The following is an 18,958-nucleotide window of genomic DNA, read 5'->3' on the forward strand; positions in this document are numbered from 1 at the left end:
AGAGTGTAGGGACGGCAGGTAACCTAGTGGTTAGAGCGTAGGGACGGCAGGTAACCTAGTGGTTAGAGTGTAGGGACGGCAGGTTAGCCTAGTGGTTAGAGCGTAGGGACGGCAGGGTAGCCTAGTGGTTAGAGAGTAGGGACGGCAGGTTAGCCTAGTGGTTAGAGAGTAGGGACGGCAGGTTAGCCTAGTGGTTAGAGCGTAGGGACGGCAGGGTAGCCTAGTGGTTAGAGCGTAGGGACGGCAGGGTAGCCTAGTGGTTAGAGCGTAGGGACGGCAGGGTAGCCTAGTGGTTAGAGCGTAGGGACGGCAGGGTAGCCTAGTGGTTAGAGTGTAGGGATGGCAGGTAACCTAGTGGTTAGAGTGTAGGGACGGCAGGGTAGCCTAGTGGTTAGAGCATAGGGACGGCAGGGTAGCCTAGTGGTTAGAGCGTAGGGACGGCAGGGTAGCCTAGTGGTTAGAGCGTAGGGACGGCAGGGTAGCCTAGTGGTTAGAGCGTAGGGACGGCAGGGTAGCCTAGTGGTTAGAGCGTAGGGACGGCAGGGTAGCCTAGTGGTTAGAGCGTAGGGACGGCAGGGTAGCCTAGTGGTTAGAGCGTAGGGACGGCAGGTTAGCCTAGTGGTTAGAGTGTAGAGGCGGCAGGTTAGCCTAGTGGTTAGAGTGTTGGGCCAGTAACCGAAAGGTTACTAGATTGAATCCCCGAGCTGACAAGGTAAAAATCTGTCATTCTGCCCCTGAACAGGGCAGTTCCTAGGCTGTCATTGAAAATGAGAATTTGTTCTTAACTGACTTTCCTAGTTCAATTTTAAAAGTCTATAAAATATGGCCATTTTAACCAGATTTTCAAATTGCCTTAATCTAAATGTAAGCTGTTATCCGGCCTAACTTTATGGGTCTAACATTATTGTTTGATCTAGCATGGACGACAAGCTGTAACAAGCAAACAAAAAAATAAATCACTTTGTCCAGGTTGGCTGGTCTACTAAAAGGGGGTCATTTATTTGACATGTTTTAATTATTGGGCTACTTTCTGACTGTCGGACAGAATTTGAGGCTAAATAATATAGTTTGTAAACTTCCATCCGCGCGGATAGTTATCCGAGATCTTTGGTACGTCCATACACTAAACCCTAACAACCCTGAGCATAACCTTAAAGCATAACCTTAACCGTGTTTAAACGTCAACTTGCATGAGGGTAAGGCCATCCACAAGGAACCTGATAACACGACTCCCTCTGGACAGACACCGTTTGACAGTCAAAGGAGGAGGAGGGGGCGGGATCAACATTGTTGTTCTATGACGTGTCTCTTCCCTTTTTTACATCCAATGAAGACTTGAGAATAATTCGCAGGACCACGCCCTTAAGCAACCACTGTAGGCCAATCGTTTTTAAGCATGGTGAGAAAAAAGGCGGGGTTTCAGTTAACAAGCACGTTGACATGAGATTCTCTCAGTCGACGACTCCTTCAGTTTGTTTAGTACCGGGGCGACCAGCGTTTAGACACCCGATGTTTTCACAATGCGGATCTAACTTCAACAACAGCTGGGGGGCTTTTAAAAAATTATTATATATTTTTTTAGCGTTTCCACGGCTAGTTACCAATCCATCCGATCAGTATTCACATCTATAAGGAAGTTTACAAAAAAACGGGAGGGGAGGGAGGGTGTGGGTGGGGGGGGGGTACCCACATATAATAAACCGTAACGTAATAATAGACGCTTAATTGTGATTTTTTATTATGGAGGAGAAGAAGGAGAAGGAGGGCGAAGCGGAGATCCAGGAGCACGGTCCCGAACATTGGTTCTCCAAATGGGAGCGGCAGTGTTTGGCCGAAGCGGAGCGACAGGAGCCGAGCGACGACGAGGCGGAGCAAAGTCGGCAGAAACTATGGCATCTTTTCCAAAATTCAGCCACTGCGGTCGCACAGCTATACAAAGGTCCGGAATAATACTTCATTAACATCTAGTATTATTAGCTAATTAAGATAGCTTTTTTTTAAATGTTAATTGTCAGCTATCAGAGTGGAGTGGCAAGGCAAACAAAGGACATTAAGGCGATCTAGTTTGCTGTTTTTTTGTTTTGTTTGGCAACCATTTTAGACCCTACTTGTAGTCTTATTAGTTTTATATATTAGATACATTGTTAATTAACATTGTCTAAGATTAATGTACAGATTGTCATATTATTATAACCCCCCCTGCTGAGTTCTCTAGTTGACAGGTCCAGGAACAGTAGCTCGGGAACTAACTAAAGATATCATAGATATATGTTATATTTTGACCTCTTTTACATCGTTCAAGTGATTTGATTTGCATGTCTTTGTTTACTAATGTCAGGTTTTGACAAAAACATTTTTTGTCTCGAGTTAACTTTGCAGTCTGACCGTAAACGCAGAACAAAATGGCGAAGCGCAGGGAGGAGTTGTGTTGAAAATAACTATTTAAAAAAAAAACAATATTATTATTATTAACCACCACCAAGCTGTTTCTGTTTTGTCTGACACTCGGTCCTCTTGGCACATTCACAACACTTTGACCATTCACCTTGTCTGGTCAATCAATTTTAAAAAACGACGAGGTGAATTATTATAACGCTGATCAATGCGTTAACTAGGACAAAATGGCGATTGGGTTATGACTAAATGTTATCTATCCGACTTAGTGTATAGTTGTTATTCTACTAGTTTATCACAATATTTTGACGGTGCATTCTACATCCACGTCTCTAGTGAAACAACCACTAATGCCGTGATAACTAAATTAGTTGGGCCCAAGCCAGTGTTCAGATACTAGATAACTGTCGCCTGGTTTCTTTGCTATATAGGTTTGGTCTTAAGGCATATAAACACAGTGACTGATGCAGCTCAGTCAGACAAAATGGCGTTGCTTAGCCAAGTTGAAGGGTCAAAGTAGAGAAAGTTGTCTATTCAAAGTTATACGGGCCTGGAAGAAAAGAAGAAAAAAAAAGTCGCAGTCTTTGCCAGACGATGTCGTATGATTAGACACAAGCATGGACTTAATGGCATGTATTGGTTTTATGAATGTCAAGTTGCTCCCGTTGTTCATATTTTCCTTTTTGTGTGTGTGTGTGTGTGTGTGTGTGTGTGTGTGTGTGTGTGTGTGTGTTTTCAGACAGAGTTTGTCAACAGCAGGGTCTGTCTCTCTGGGTTCCCTTCCAGAACGCAGCTACTGCCGTCACCAACCTATACAAAGGTAACTAAATGCTGAGTTTAACTTGCTTTATTGTGTGTTTTTTTGTCTTGTGGCTGTGTGACACACTGTTGAGTGTCTGTGTTTTTACCAGGCTAGGTTTTCCCTGGGGACACTCGGATGAACAACAACACAGTCTACCACCCTAACCCTTCCCCTCCTCTCTTCCCTAGCCACACACCCATACTCCGTGCTGTAGCTAGACCACCAGGGTCCTGTTCACTAAGGAGGAAAATGAAGAGAACATTCTGATGTGGGGAACCTGTCCAATAGAAAATGCTTGTTTTTTTTCTGTTGCAAGATGCTTTCTATGTTGTGCACTGTTAAATACATCCCTGTATGTGTGTGTGTGTGGGGGGGGGGTTGTTTCTATTGAGCTCAGTTTCAATGCTATTACTGCAGTAAGTCAATATGGAAATGTCTTGGAGACTAGTTCTACCTGTTATTAATTCTACCTGTTATTAATTCTACCTGTTATTAATGCTACCTGTTATTAATGCTACCAGCTATTAATTCTACCTGCTATTAGTGCAGTAAGTCATTATGTAAATGTCTTGGAGACTAATGCTACCAGCTATTATTGCTACCAGCTATTAATGCTACCTGTTATTAATGCTACCAGCTATTAATTCTACCTGCTATTAGTGCAGTAAGTCATTATGTAAATGTCTTGGAGACTAATGCTACCAACTATTATTGCTACCAGCTATTAATGCTACCAGCTATTAATGCTACCAGCTATTAATGCTACCAGCTATTAATGTAAACGTCTTGGAGACTAATTCTACCTGCTATTAATTCTTGCTATTAATGACTATTAATTCTACCTGCTATTACCCTGTCTATTAATTCTACCTGCTATTAATGCTACCTGCTATTAATTCTACCTGCTATTACCACAGTAAGTCTTGGAGACTAATTCTACCTGTAATGTTAATGTGGTAAATGACTTGATTTATCTCTTCTGTGTTGCTGCTCGTCTGCTATGGACACTGCTACTGACTGACTGGTCTTCAGTCTGTAACACACAGCTTGTTTCTCACTGGTGAAACCTACCCCCCCCCCCCATCCAACCTCTCACTCTCTCTCTCCCTCTCTCCTGCCCCCTCACAGAGTAACTAGAGTCCCACCAGCGGAGCTATGAGTTGGGGTCCAGCGGGCGTACCAGGGTTGTAATAAAGACATGAAACCTGCCCCCCCCCCCCACCCCCCAATCCAACCTCTCACCCTCTCTCTCCCTCTCTCCTGCCCCCTCAGAATCACTAGAGTCCCACCAGCGGAGCTATGAGTTGGGGGTCCAGCGGGCGTACCAGGGTCGTAATAAAGACATGAAACCTGCCCCCCCCCCCCCAATCCAACCTCTCACCCTCTCTCTCCCTCTCTCCTCCCCCCTCGCAGAGTCACTAGAGTCCCACCAGCGGAGCTATGAGTTGGGGGTCCAGCGGGCGTACCAGCGTCGTAATAAAGACATGCTGGCCTGGGTGAAGAAGAGGAGGAGAAACATCAGGAGGGAGGACCTCATCAGCTTTTTGTGTGGCAAGGCCCCGCCCCCACGCAACCCCCGTCGCGACGCACAGACACCCAAACACGGCCACGCCCTCTCTGTGATGTCGCCCGGCAGGCCGCCGTCCACGGAGAGCGGGTCGTCTGTCGAGGCTGACCTGCAGCCCTTCAGAGAGGCCATCGCACTGCACGGTGAGACAGACGCACACACTGCACGGTGAGACAGACGCACACACTGCACGGTGAGACAGACGCACACACTGCACGGTGAGACAGACGCACACACTGCGCGGTGAGACAGACGCACACACTGCGCGGTGAGACAGACGCACACACTGCGCGGTGAGACAGACGCACACACTGCGCGGTGAGACAGACGCACACACTGCGCGGTGAGACAGACGCACACACTGCGCGGTGAGACAGACGCACACACTGCGCGGTGAGACAGACGCACACACTGCGCGGTGAGACAGACGCACACACTGCGCGGTGAGACAGACGCACACACTGCGCGGTGAGACAGACGCACACACTGCGCGGTGAGACAGACGCACACACTGCGCGGTGAGACAGACGCACACACTGCGCGGTGAGACAGACGCACACACTGCGCGGTGAGACAGACGCACACACTGCGCGGTGAGACAGACGCACACACTGCGCGGTGAGACAGACGCACACACTGCGCGGTGAGACAGACGCACACACTGCGCGGTGAGACAGACGCACACACTGCGCGGTGAGACAGACGCACACACTGCGCGGTGAGACAGACGCACACACTGCGCGGTGAGACAGACGCACACACTGCGCGGTGAGACAGACGCACACACTGCGCGGTGAGACAGACGCACACACTGCGCGGTGAGACAGACGCACACACTGCGCGGTGAGACAGACGCACACACTGCGCGGTGAGACAGACGCACACACTGCGCGGTGAGACAGACGCACACACTGCGCGGTGAGACAGACGCACACACTGCGCGGTGAGACAGACGCACACACCAAGACAAACGAACTGGCTGGCCATTAGCCCAGCTAGCTACCTAGCCAAGACAAACGAACTGGCTGAGACAGACGCACAGCTAGCACCTAGCCAAGACAAACGAACTGGCTGGCCATTAGCCCAGCTAGCTACCTAGCCAAGACAAACGAACTGGCTGGCCATTAGCCCAGCTAGCTACCTAGCCAAGACAAACGAACTGGCTGGCCATTAGCCCAGCTAGCTACCTAGCCAAGACAAACGAACTGGCTGGCCATTAGCCCAGCTAGCTACCTAGCCAAGACAAACGAACTGGCTGGCCATTAGCCCAGCTAGCTACCTAGCCAAGACAAACGAACTGACTGGCCATTAGCCCAGCTAGCTAGCTACCTAGCCAAACCCTGACTGACTGGCCATTAGCCCAGCTAGCTAGCTACCTAGCCAAACCCTGACTGACTGGCCATTAGCCCAGCTAGCTAGCTACCTAGCCAAACCCTGACTGAATATTAGTCCAGAAACTCCATAGATCACATTCACCAGATATTGTAGCTCAAACACTCAAGACGTCATTTAAAAAAATAAAATGCTTAAAACAATGTCCATGGCAACCACGGAACTGATTAATTACATTCAATTTGGATTCTCTCTCTTGTTGTAATTCCCCTCCAGGCCTGAGTGTCTCTGTCACACCTGTATACTAATATTATTATTATTGTTGTAATCCCCCTCCAGGCCTGAGTGTCTCTGTCACACCTGTATACTAATATTATTATTCATATTGTTGTAATCCCCCTCCAGGCCTGAGTGTCTCTGTCACACCTGTATACTAATATTATTATTATTGTTGTAATCCCCCTCCAGGCCTGAGTGTCTCTGTCACACCTGTATACTAATATTATTATTATTGTTGTAATCCCCCTCCAGGCCTGAGTGTCTCTGTCACACCTGTATACTAATATTATTATTAATATTGTTGTAATTCCCCTCCAGGCCTGAGTGTCTCTGTCACACCTGTATACTAATATTATTATTAATATTGTTGTAATCCCCCTCCAGGCCTGAGTGTCTCTGTCACACCTGTTTACTAATATTATTATTATTATTATGTGATATGTTCTAGAATGTGTAGAGGAAGTGTGATATGTTCTAGAATGTGTAGAGGAAGTGTGATATGTTCTAGAATGTGTAGAGGAAGTGTGATATGTTCTAGAATGTGTAGAGGAAGTGTGATATGTTCTAGAATGTGTAGAGGAAGTGTGATATGTTCTAGAATGTGTAGAGGAAGTGTGATATGTTCTAGAATGTGTAGAGGAAGTGTGATATGTTCTAGAATGTGTAGAGGAAGTGTGATTATTCTTATTAATATTGTTGTAATTCCCCTCCAGGCCTGAGTGGGGCGATGGCCAGTATATCCGTTCGTTCCGGTGCCCCTGGCTCTCCGACGCACCTAACACGCGACAGCCCCGCCACTCCGCAGCCGGGTCGTAACCGTAGGAACGGTCTCCACGACGTCGACCTGAACACCTTCATCGCCGAGGAGATGGCGCTCCATTTGGAGAACGCCGCGGCCACCGCTGCAGCCAATAGGAAGAGGGCGTCTGCCCAGTGCAGTGACGTCATCACAGACTCGCCCACCCATAAACGCAACCGGATGCTCTGAGTGTCCCCGGATATCACGCACACACACACACATCGACCACACACGCACACACACGCACATCGACCACACACGCGCACACACACGCACACGCACACACATCGACCACACACGCACGCACACGCTCAAGGCACGTTTCACACACACACAAATTGCACACACTAGATATTTCTACTTTGCTATATCGCGGCCCGAGCTGATTGGATGATGACTCGCCCACCAGGCTGGCCAATCAAACCCTCCCAACCTGGCACCTCCCCCTCTGTTGTTTATAAAAATAAAATAAAAAAGAGAAATGTAAATGATTAAAAAGCCACTTATCCCCTCCTCCCTCCGTCATCCCTCCTTTCCTGCGTTCCCTCCTTTCCTCGTGGTTGGCATGACAACGACTTGGAATGATAGCACAAACAGACTGGTAGCTCACCAGCAGCCTGTCTAGACCTCTGGGATGAAACTGTGTTGGCCATGTGTTCTGAGTGGTGGGCTAGGTGGGGAAATGGGACAGACCTGTCCCCCCCCCCTAGAGGTGTGTTGGGGTCCTGAGGCCTAGAAGCCTTCCTGTATAGTAGCCCCTCCCCCCCTCCTGTTACTAGAGGTGTGTTGGGGTCCTGAGGCCTAGAAGCCTTCCTGTATAGTAGCCCCTCCCCCTTCCTGTTACTAGAGGTGTGTTGGGGTCCTGAGGCCTAGAAGCCTTCCTGTATAGTAGCCCCTCCCCCCCTCCTGTTACTAGAGGTGTGTTGGGGTCCTGAGGCCTAGAAGCCTTCCTGTATAGTAGCCCCTCCCCCCTCCTGTTACTAGAGGTGTGTTGGGGTCCTGAGGCCTAGAAGCCTTCCTGTATAGTAGCCCCTCCCCCCTCCTGTTACTAGAGGTGTGTTGGGGTCCTGAGGCCTAGAAGCCTTCCTGTATAGTAGCCCCTCCCCCCTCCTGTTACTAGAGGTGTGTTGGGGTCCTGAGGCCTAGAAGCCTTCCTGTATAGTAGCCCCTCCCCTCTCAAGCGACTGTGGCTCTTGTCTCCCTCCTCTCTGTGTGTGTTGGACAGAACTGCCACTAAGTGTGTGTGTGACTTTGCCTTTTGAGGAAGCTGCTATCTCTGGCACAGCGGGAAGTTCTGGGTTGTGTGTCTGCCAGCACGTGTGTGTGTGTGTCTGTGTGTGTGTGTGTGTGTGTGTGTGTGTTCGTTGAGCACAATCCTGACTGGATTCATGTGTATTTGTGTTTTTGTTTTATAAAGCCTCCACCCCAATAGCTCTTCCTGTCTGCTCTCTCTAACCTTTAACCCCAAGTCCTCTTATCTACAGTGTATATACGCTATGACAACTAGGTTCTGCTGTTGTATGATGCAGACATACATGTGGTACATATTGTAAAAAAAATAAAAAATAAACAATTGTAAAAAAAAAAGAAAAAGAAATGCAAAACCATTTGAATTGTTTAAAATGTAAAATAATGATTCTGGCATTAAACAAACCAAGCTTTTAACTATGGACCGTTTCTGAATGTTTTCTCTTTACTGTTTAGACCAGGCTAGTTGACCAGGCGAGTATTAATTGTGGTCTACTAGCCTGGGGATAGTACTGTTTAGACCAGGCTAGTTGACCAGGCTAGTATTAATTGTGGTCTACTAGCCTGGGGATAGTACTGTTTAGACCAGGCTAGTATTAATTGTGGTCTACTAGCCTGGGGACAGTGCTGTTTAGACCAGGCTAGTTGACCAGGCTAGTATTGTGGTCTACTAGCCTAGGGATAGTACTGTTGAGACCAGGCTAGTTGACCAGGTGAGTATTAATTGTGGTCTACTAGCCTGGGGATAGTACTGTTGAGACCAGGCTAGTTGACCAGGCTAGTATTAATTGTGGTCTACTAGCCTGGGGACAGTGCTGTGTTGACCAGGCTAGTTGACCAGGCTAGTATTAATTGTGGTCTACTAGCCTGGGGATAGTACTGTGTTGACCAGGCTAGTATTAATTGTGGTCTACTAGCCTGGGGATAGTACTGTGTTGACCAGGCTAGTATTAATTGTGGTATACTAGCCTAGGGATAGTACTGTTGAGACCAGGCTAGTTGACCAGGCTAGTATTAATTGTGGTCTACTAGCCTGGGGACAGTGCTGTGTTGACCAGGCTAGTATTAATTGTGGTCTACTAGCCTGGGGATAGTGCTGTTTAGACCAGGCTAGTTGACCAGGCTAGTATTAATTGTGGTCTACTAGCCTGGGGATAGTGCTGTTTAGACCAGGCTAGTTGACCAGGCTAGTATAAATTGTGGTCTACTAGCCCGGGGATAGTACTGTTTAGACCAGGCTAGTATTAATTGAGGTCTACTAGCCTGGGGACAGTACTGTTTAGACCAGGCTAGTATTAATTGTGGTCTACTAGCCCGGGGATAGTACTGTTTAGACCAGGCTAGTATTAATTGAGGTCTACTAGCCTGGGGACAGTACTGTTTAGACCAGGCTAGTATTAATTGAGGTCTACTAGCCTGGGGACAGTACTGTTTAGACCAGGCTAGTATTAATTGTGGTCTAGTAGCCTGGGGACAGTGCTGTTTAGACCAGGCTAGTTGACCAGGCGAGTATTGATTGCGGTAGCCTGGGGACAGTGCTGTGTTGACCAGGCTAGTTGACCAGGCTAGTATTAATTGTGGTCTACTAGCCTGGGGATAGTGCTGTTTAGACCAGGCTAGTTGACCAGGCTAGTATTAATTGTGGTCTACTAGCCCGGGGATAGTGCTGTTTAGACCAGGCTAGTTGACCAGGCTAGTATTAATTGTGGTCTACTAGCCTGGGGATAGTACTGTTTAGACCAGGCTAGTATTAATTGTGGTCTACTAGCCTGGGGATAGTACTGTTGAGACCAGGCTAGTTGACCAGGCGAGTATTAATTGTGGTCTACTAGCCTGGGGATAGTACTGTTTAGACCAGGCTAGTTGACCAGGCTAGTATTAATTGTGGTCTACTAGCCTAGGGATAGTACTGTTGAGACCAGGCTAGTTGACCAGGCGAGTATTAATTGTGGTCTACTAGCCTGGGGATAGTACTGTTGAGACCAGGCTAGTTGACCAGGCGAGTATTAATTGTGGTCTACTAGCCTGGGGATAGTACTGTTTAGACCAGGCTAGTATTAATTGTGGTCTACTAGCCTGGGGATAGTGCTGTGTTGACCAGGCTAGTATTAATTGTGGTCTACTAGCCTGGGGATAGTACTGTTTAGACCAGGCTAGTATTAATTGTGGTCTACTAGCCTGGGGATAGTACTGTTTAGACCAGGCTAGTTGACCAGGCTAGTATTAATTGTGGTCTACTAGCCTGGGGATAGTACTGTTTAGACCAGGCTAGTATTAATTGTGGTCTACTAGCCTGGGGATAGTACTGTTTAGACCAGGCTAGTATTAATTGTGGTCTACTAGCCTGGGGACAGTACTGTTTAGACCAGGCTAGTATTAATTGTGGTCTACTAGCCTGGGGATAGTGCTGTTTACACCAGGCTAGTTGACCAGGCTAGTATTAATTGTGGTCTACTAGCCTGGGGATAGTACTGTTGAGACCAGGCTAGTTGACCAGGCTAGTATTAATTGTGGTCTACTAGCCTGGGGATAGTACTGTTGAGACCAGGCTAGTTGACCAGGCTAGTATTAATTGTGGTCTACTAGCCTGGGGATAGTGCTGTTTAGACCAGGCTAGTTGACCAGGCTAGTATTAATTGTGGTCTACTAGCCTGGGGATAGTGCTGTTTAGACCAGGATAGTTGACCAGGCTAGTATTAATTGTGGTCTACTAGCCTGGGGATAGTGCTGTGTTGACCAGGCTAGTATTAATTGTGGTCTACTAGCCTGGGGATAGTGCTGTTTAGACCAGGCTAGTTGACCAGGCTAGTATTAATTGTGGTCTACTATCCTGGGGACAGTGCTGTTTAGACCAGGCTAGTATTAATTGAGGTCTACTAGCCTGGGGACAGTACTGTTTAGACCAGGCTAGTATTAATTGTGGTCTACTAGCCTGGGGATAGTACTGTTTAGACCAGGCTAGTATTAATTGTTATCTACTAGCCTGGGGATAGTACTGTTTAGACCAGGCTAGTATTAATTGCGGTCTACTAGCCTGGGGACAGTGCTGTTTAGACCAGGCTAGTATTAATTGAGGTCTACTAGCCTGGGGATAGTGCTGTTTAGACCAGGCTAGTATTAATTGAGGTCTACTAGCCTGGGGACAGTGCTGTTTAGACCAGGCTAGTTCACCAGGCGAGTATTAATTGCGGTCTACTAGCCTGGGGACAGTGCTGTGTTGACCAGGCTAGTTGACCAGGCTAGTTGACCAGGCTAGTATTAATTGCGGTCTACTAGCCTGGGGACAGTGCTGTGTTGACCGGGCTAGTATTAATTGTGGTCTACTAGCCCGGGGATAGTGCTGTTTAGACCAGGCTAGTTGACCAGGCTAGTATTAATTGTGGTCTACTAGCCCGGGGATAGTGCTGTTTAGACCAGGCTAGTTGACCAAGCTAGTATTAATTGTGGTCTACTAGCCTGGGGACAGTGCTGTTTAGACCAGGTTTAGTATTAATTGAGGTCTACTAGCCTGGGGATAGTGCTGTTGAGACCAGGCTAGTTGACCAGGCTAGTATTAATTGTGGTCTACTAGCCTGGGGATAGTACTGTTTAGACCAGGCTAGTATTAATTGTGGTCTACTAGCCTGGGATAGTGCTGTTTAGACCAGGCTAGTTGACCAGGCTAGTATTAATTGTGGTCTACTAGCCTGGGGATAGTACTGTTGAGACCAGGCAAGTATTAATTGAGGCTGACCATTGCCCAAAGTCCTTAAATTCCATCACTGTTTTTAACTATGAACGGACTCTGAGGATCAGTCTGTTTTTAACTATGAATGGACTCTGAGGATCAGTCTGTTTTTAACTATGAACGGACTCTGAGGATCAGTCTGTTTTTAACTATGACTCTGAGGATCAGTCTGTTTTTAACTATGACTCTGAGGATCAGTCTGTTTTTAACTATGGACTCTGAGGATCAGTCTGTTTTTAACTATGACTCTGAGGATCAGTCTGTTTTTAACTATGGACTCTGAGGATCAGTCTGTTTTTAACTATGACTCTGAGGATCAGTCTGTTTTTAACTATGAACGGACTCTGAGGATCAGTCTGTTTTTAACTATGAACGGACTGAGGATCAGTCTGTTTTTAACTATGAACAGACTCTGAGGATCAGTCTGTTTTTAACTATGGACTCTGAGGATCAGTCTGTTTTTAACTATGACTCTGAGGATCAGTCTGTTTTTAACTATGGACTCTGAGGATCAGTCTGTTTTTAACTATGACTCTGAGGATCAGTCTGTTTTTAACTATGGACTCTGAGGATCAGTCTGTTTTTAACTATGACTCTGAGGATCACTCTGAGGATCAGTCTGTTTTTAACTATGACTCTGAGGATCAGTCTGTTTTTAACTATGACTCTGAGGATCAGTCTGTTTTTAACTATGAACGGACTCTGAGGATCAGTCTGTTTTTAACTATGACTCTGAGGATCAGTCTGTTTTTAACTATGACTCTGAGGATCAGTCTGTTTTTAACAGTTGAACCATCACATTACTGTTACAGGAACAAAACGATGATCCACTTCCCCGAGTCGTGTTGAGTTGGCGTGCCGACGGGGAGCTTGATGTGTTGTAACCGTGTTGAGTTGGCGTGCCGACGGGGAGCTTGATGTGTTGTAACCGTGTTGAGTTGGCGTGCCGACGGGGAGCTTGATGTGTTGTAACCGTGTTGAGTTGGCGTGCCGACGGGGGGCTTGATGTGTTGTAACCGTGTTGAGTTGGCGTGCCGACGGGATCTTGATGTGTTGTAACCGTGTTGAGTTGGCGTGCCGACGGGAGTTTGATGTGTTGTAACCGTGTTGAGTTGGCGTGCCGACGCCGACGGGAGCTTGATGTGTTGTAACCGTGTTGAGTTGGCGTGCCGACGGGATCTTGATGTGTTGTAACCGTGTTGAGTTGGCGTGCCGACGGGAGCTTGATGTGTTGTAACCGTGTGTTGGCGGCAGGAGCATCGTCAAGCAGCTTTTGGGGACCTGAAGACGTCGACAGAAACAGTCCGCAAGAACAGCGCCACCGCAGTTCACCTTTATGCCACATGGGGGCTGCAGAGACCAACATCACCACCGCAGTTCACCTTTATGCCGCATGGGGGCTGCAGAGACCAACCCACCACCGCAGTTCACCTTTATGCCACATGGGGGCTGCAGAGACCAACATCACCACCGCAGTTCACCTTTATGCCACATGGGGGCTGCAGAGACCAACATCACCACCGCAGTTCACCTTTATGCCACATGGGGGCTGCAGAGACCAACCCACCACCGCAGTTCACCTTTATGCCACATGGGGGCTGCAGAGACCAACATCACCACCGCAGTTCACCTTTATGCCACATGGGGGCTGCAGAGACCAACATCACCACCGCAGTTCACCTTTATGCCACATGGGGGCTGCAGAGACCAACCCACCACCGCAGTTCACCTTTATGCCACATGGGGGCTGCAGAGACCAACATCACCACCGCAGTTCACCTTTATGCCACATGGGGGCTGGAGACAACATCACCACCGCAGTTCACCTTTATGCCACATGGGGGCTGCAGAGACCAACCCACCACCGCAGTTCACCTTTATGCCACATGGGGGCTGCAGAGACCAACCCACCACCGCAGTTCACCTTTATGCCACATGGGGGCTGCAGAGACCAACATCACCACCGCAGTTCACCTTTATGCCACATGGGGGCTGCAGAGACCAACCCACCACCGCAGTTCACCTTTATGCCACATGGGGGCTGCAGAGACCAACCCACCACCGCAGTTCACCTTTATGCCACATGGGGGCTGCAGAGACCAACCCACCACCGCAGTTCACCTTTATGCCACATGGGGGCTGCAGAGACCAACCCACCACCGCAGTTCACCTTTATGCCACATGGGGGCTGCAGAGACCAACCCACCACCGCAGTTCACCTTTATGCCACATGGGGGCTGCAGAGACCAACCCACCACCGCAGTTCACCTTTATGCCACATGGGGGCTGCAGAGACCAACCCACCACCGCAGTTCACCTTTATGCCACATGGGGGCTGCAGAGACCAACCCACCACCGCAGTTCACCTTTATGCCACATGGGGGCTGCAGAGACCAACCCACCACCGCAGTTCACCTTTATGCCACATGGGGGCTGCAGAGACCAACCCACCACCGCAGTTCACCTTTATGCCACATGGGGGCTGCAGAGACCAACATCACCACCCATCTCTTCAGACCAACATCACCACCCATCTCTTCAGACAACAGACACCACAGAATCTCCTCAGACCACAGATACCACATAATCTCCTGTCTCCTCAGACCACAGACACCACAGAATCTCCTGTCTCCTCAGACCACAGACACCACAGAATCTCCTGTCTCCTCAGACCACAGACACCACAGAATCTCCTGTCTCCTCAGACACCACAGAATCTCCTCAGACAACAGACTCCACAGATTCTCCTGTTTCCTCAGACCACAGACACCACAGAATCTCCTCAGACCACAGACACCACAGAATCTCCTGTCTCCTCAGACCACAGACACCACAGAATCTCCTCAGACCACAGACACCACAGAATCTCCTGTCTCCTCAGACCACAGACACCACAGAATCTCCTGTCTCCTCAGACACCACAGAATCTCCTGTCTCCCCAGGTACCACATAATCTCCTGTCTCCTCAGACACCACAGAATCTCCTGTCTCCTCAGACACCACAGAATCTCCTGTCTCCTCAGACCACAGACACCACAGAATCTCCTGTCTCCTCAGACCACAGACACCACAGAATCTCCTGTCTCCCCAGGTACCACAGAATCTCCTGTCTCCTCAGACACCACAGAATCTCCTGTCTCCTCAGACAACAGACACCACATAATCTCCTGTCTCCCCAGACAACAGACACCACAGAATCTCCTGTCTCCCCAGGTACCACAGAATCTCCTGTCTCCTCAGACCACAGACACCACAGAATCTCCTGTCTCCCCAGGTACCACATAATCTCCTGTCTCCCCAGGTACCACAGAATCTCCTGTCTCCTCAGACCACAGACACCACAGAATCTCCTGTCTCCCCAGGTACCACAGAATCTCCTGTCTCCTCAGACACCACAGAATCTCCTGTCTCCTCAGACACCACAGAATCCCCTCAGACAACAGACACCACAGAATCTCCTGTCCCCTCAGACAACAGACACCACAGAATCTCCTCAGACAACAGACACCACAGAATCTCCTGTCCCCTCAGACAACAGCCACCACAGATTCTCCTGTCCCCTCAGACAACAGACACCACAGATTCTCCTGTCCCCTCAGACAACAGACACCACAGAATCTCCTGTCTCCTCAGACAACAGACACCACAGATTCTCCTGTCCCCTCAGACAACAGACACCACAGAATCTCCTGTCCCCTCAGACAACGGCCACGGGCCACCCCCCCATTCCATATCACACAGCACAGGGGGCTTAGAAACTGCTAGAAATATGATAATTGGACTACTTTTCATTCCCCACCAAATGAAAACCGCAGCCCTCTAGACACTTCAGAGCTTAGAAATGGATAGTTACTAAGAAATATGGTCGTTTTATAATTTTACTACTCTGGCCTCAGGCTTTTGGACATGTCTACCCATGTCTCTTCTGGTATAGATATACAGTTACTAGACCTGGTATAGATATGCAGTTACTAGACCTGGTATAGATATACAGTTACTAGACCTGGTATAGATATACAGTTACTAGACCTGGTATAGACATGCAGTTACTAGACCTGGTATAGACATACAGTTACCAGACCTGGTATAGATATACAGTCACTAGACCTGGTATAGACATGCAGTTACTAGACCTGGTATAGATATACAGTTACTAGACCTGGTATAGACATGCAGTTACTAGACCTGGTATAGATATACAGTTATTAGACCTGGTATAGACATGCAGTTACTAGACCTGGTATAGATATACAGTTACTAGACCTGGTATAGACATGCAGTTACCAGACCTGGTATAGATATACAGTCACTAGACCTGGTATAGACATGCAGTTACTAGACCTGGTATAGATATACAGTTACTAGACCTGGTATAGACATGCAGTTACTAGACCTGGTATAGATATACAGTTATTAGACCTGGTATAGATATACAGTTACTAGACCTGGTATAGATATACAGTTATTAGACCTGGTATAGATATACAGTTACTAGACCTGGCATAGATATACAGTTACTAGACCTGGTATAGATATACAGTTACTAGACCTGGTATAGATATACAGTTATTAGACCTGGTATAGATATACAGTTACTAGACCTGGTATAGATATACAGTTATTAGACCTGGTATAGATATACAGTTACTAGACCTGGTATAGATATACAGTTATTAGACCTGGTATAGATATACCGTTATTAGACCGTGTATAGACATGTCTTCTCTAGTCTGATATACAGTTACTAGACCTGGTATAGATATACAGTTACTAGACCTAGTATAGATATACAGTTATTAGACCTGGTATAGATATACAGTTACTAGACCTGGTATAGACATGCAGTTACTAGACCTGGTATAGACATGCAGTTACTAGACCTGGTATAAACATGCAGTTACTAGACATGGTATAGATATGAAGTCACTAAACCTGGTATAGATATACAGTTACTAGACCTGGTATAGCCATGTCTTCTCTAGTCTGATCTACAGCCACTAGACCTGGTATAGATATACAGTCACTAGACCTGGTATAGATATACAGTCACTAGACATGGTATAGATATACAGTTACTAGACCGTGTATAGCCATGTCTTCTCTAGTCTGATCTACAGTCACTAGACCTGGTATAGATATACAGTTACTAGACCGTGTATAGCCATGTCTTCTCTAGTCTGATCTACAGCCACTAGACCTGGTATAGATATACAGCCACTAGACCTGGTGTAGATATACAGTTACTAGACCTGGTATAGCCATGTCTTCTCTAGTCTGATCTACAGTCACTAGACATGGTATAGATATACAGTTACTAGACCGTGTATAGCCATGTCTTCTCTAGTCTGATCTACAGTCACTAGACCTGGTGTAGATATACAGTTACTAGACCGTGTATAGCCATGTCTTCTCTAGTCTGATCTGTAGTCACTCAGCCTGGTCTTGTTGACCGGAGGGCTACATTTACACAAGGAGCCCAATTCTCATTTGTTTCCACTAATTGGTCTTTGGAACCATCAGATCAGATCTTTATCCTTTCTGGGCAGAAGATCAGAATGTGGTTTTAACTCTCAGGCTGTCCAGTCCTCATCTTTTCCCCACACACTCCAGGACAGGGACACAGGGACAGACACACACTCACGACACACGACACACACACAGACAACACACTCCAGGACAGTGACACACACACAGACACACACTCACGACACACGACACACGACACACACACAGACAACACACTCCAGGACAGGGACACAGGGACAGACACACACTCACGACACACAACACACACACACAGACAACACACTCCAGGACAGTGACACACACACAGACACACACTCACGACACACGACACACGACACACACACACAGACAACACACTCCAGGACAGGGACACAGGGACAGACACACACACAGACACACACACAGACAACACACTCCAGGACAGTGACACACACACAGACACACACACACGACACACACTCACGACACACACAGACACACACTCACGGCCACACGGACACACACTCACGGCCACACGGACACACACTCACGGCCACACGGACACACACTCACGGCCACACGGACACACACTCACGGCCACACGGACACACACTCACGGCCACACGGACACACACTCACGGCCACACGGACACACACTCACGGCCACACGGACACACACTCACGGCCACACGGACACACACTCACGGCCACACGGGCACTCACGGACGGACACACACTCACGGCCACACGGACACACACTCACGGCCACACGGCCACACACTCACGGCCACACGCCACACGGACACAGACACACACTCACGGCCACACACTCACGGCCACACGGACACACGGACACACACTCACGGCCAGACGGCCACACGGACACACGGACACACACTCACGGCCACACGGACACACGGACACACAGACACACACTCACGGCCACACACTCACGGACACACACTCACGGCCACACGGCCACACACTCACGGCCACACGGACACACACTCACGGCCACACGGACACACACTCACGGCCACACGGACACACACTCACGGCCACACGGCCACACACTCACGGCCACACGGACACACACTCACGGCCACACGGACACACACTCACGGCCACACGGACACACACTCACGGCCACACGGACACACACTCACGGCCACACGGACACACACTCACGGACACACGGACACACACTCACGGCCAGACGGCCACACGGACACACGGACACACACTCACGGCCACACACTCACGGCCACACGGACACACGGACACACAGACACACACTCACGGCCA

General features: G+C 48.3%; 1 protein-coding gene across 2 annotated transcripts; it reads left to right on the forward strand.

The window, feature by feature from the left end:
• Positions 1-1,665: 1,665 nt before the first annotated feature.
• On the forward strand, positions 1,666-8,843 carry LOC124026370 (UPF0472 protein C16orf72 homolog). Of its 2 annotated transcripts, none has more exons than XM_046339392.1 (4): positions 1,666-1,939; positions 3,134-3,214; positions 4,610-4,906; positions 7,088-8,843. In XM_046339392.1, exons 1-4 carry the CDS (start codon positions 1,741-1,743, stop codon positions 7,360-7,362), a joined length of 852 nt encoding a protein of 283 aa, XP_046195348.1. In that variant the 5' UTR covers positions 1,666-1,740; the 3' UTR covers positions 7,363-8,843. The 2 variants fall into 2 exon arrangements, with proteins under 2 accessions (XP_046195348.1, XP_046195349.1); XM_046339393.1 differs by lacking the exon at positions 1,666-1,939 and adding an exon at positions 2,208-3,078 and having other exon boundaries at positions 3,113-3,214.
• The last annotated feature ends 10,115 nt before the right edge of the window (positions 8,844-18,958 follow it).

This window comes from Oncorhynchus gorbuscha, unplaced genomic scaffold (genome assembly GCF_021184085.1).
Source record: "Oncorhynchus gorbuscha isolate QuinsamMale2020 ecotype Even-year unplaced genomic scaffold, OgorEven_v1.0 Un_scaffold_2698, whole genome shotgun sequence".
Classification (NCBI taxonomy): domain Eukaryota; kingdom Metazoa; phylum Chordata; class Actinopteri; order Salmoniformes; family Salmonidae; genus Oncorhynchus; species Oncorhynchus gorbuscha.